Genomic DNA, 1,369 nt, shown 5'->3' with positions numbered 1-1,369 from the left:
GCATTTTTTGTCTCCTCCCGTCCGAATACCCAGTCATTATCTAGTTTGAGTATAACCAGGATCTGATGGTGTCTCTCCAAAAAGTTACTGAATCTATCCATGATCCCTTTGATAACCAAAAGCTGCTGTTCAATCTTCCAATGGATTTCTTCGATCTTCTGTATGGTTTCTTCAATAAGAAAATCCGGGATACAATCCTGGCTTTGTTTACCATCAGATATATCTAGTTTGCTGATGGAGTTGTCTTCCTGCACCTCCTGCATTATTTTGCGGATTATTTCTTTGAATGGCTCCTCAACCAATATACTAGTGCCTGTTGGGGTGGCTTGCTTTGAGTCTTGCTCCCGGTTCACCGGCCGAGGGAACACCTCCAGTAGAATGTCTGCATAATGGCCTTCCTCGAGACGAATTTGCTTTGGGGATGCTTGTTCTTCCATGTCCTCTTCAGGCTTCAGTTTTTCCTCTTCTTCCATATGCTCTTTAGGCCTTAGTTTGTCATCTTCTTCCATGTGCTCTTTAGGCCTCGATTTTTCATCTGCATCTTTTTCCATATGACCTTTAAGCTTCTTGGCTGTTTCCTTGATGATATCATCGTGTGTATGTGTGGCCTTCTTCCTCTCTGAACGTGTGGGTTCCTTCTTTTCTGAACGTGTGGCTTTCTTATTTTCTTGGCTTTGCTTGGTAGCAGGCGCACCATTAGCTTCCATGGGATTGAGCTGCCACAAGGCTTGGAGGAGTACGCCTAAGGGTTCATCTTTAACAGACTCCAGCAGGCCCAGCTGGTATTCATTCATTTGGTTGAGCTGCAGCTGGCCTTCTTTCATTTGTTCAATAGTTTTCTTGATTTTTGAAATCTTGTCGGAATTATTCATTCCTTCAATTTTTTCAGTAATTTCAATAAGCAACTTCTGTTTTCCTGATCTAATGGCACTTTTTATTTCGTAAGTATCCAGTTTTTCCTCTCCCATGACTTGACCTTTCTGTAGTTGGTGTTGGAGTTCGACAGACTGCAGCTCCCGCAGGATGTAGTAGACAATGTCCTCGGCTTCTAGAAAATCAGAATAAAAGTGCACTGCGGGTATGTCGATCAAGGCGACACTGCGGGTGCCATGATGTTCTTCCCATAAAGCCGATGCTTCAGCTGCAATAGCACTGGTTTCTTGCTCATCCGGTGCCACAATTGCGATGGATGGTATTGGTTTCACCGCAGTAGTGTTGCGTTGTGCAACATTGTTTATCCATTTAGCTAGGTTCAGCCTAACATTGTCCTCTGGCCTACGGGGCTCGAAAAATGCCCCTCGTAAAACAGAATGATCGGTTGCTGCCATTGCCACCACGAGTTGTTCGCGACCGTCTTCTTCTTCATCTC

The 1,369-nt window shown here is 44.4% G+C and overlaps 1 protein-coding gene across 1 annotated transcript; it reads right to left on the bottom strand.

Moving 5' to 3' along the window:
* Positions 1-8: 8 nt before the first annotated feature.
* Positions 9-1,364, bottom strand: LOC119342819 (the record flags this gene model as incomplete). The annotated part of the gene is made up of 1 exon (XM_037614172.1): positions 9-1,364. A coding segment is annotated over one exon (1,356 nt), but the record flags the coding sequence as incomplete, so codon positions are not given.
* Positions 1,365-1,369: the final 5 nt, after the last annotated feature.

This window comes from Triticum dicoccoides, unplaced genomic scaffold (assembly GCF_002162155.2).
Source record: "Triticum dicoccoides isolate Atlit2015 ecotype Zavitan unplaced genomic scaffold, WEW_v2.0 scaffold10613, whole genome shotgun sequence".
Lineage (NCBI taxonomy): Eukaryota > Viridiplantae > Streptophyta > Magnoliopsida > Poales > Poaceae > Triticum > Triticum dicoccoides.
The sequence above is the reverse complement of the archived record's forward strand: the minus strand, read 5'-3'. Positions and strand labels throughout refer to the sequence as shown.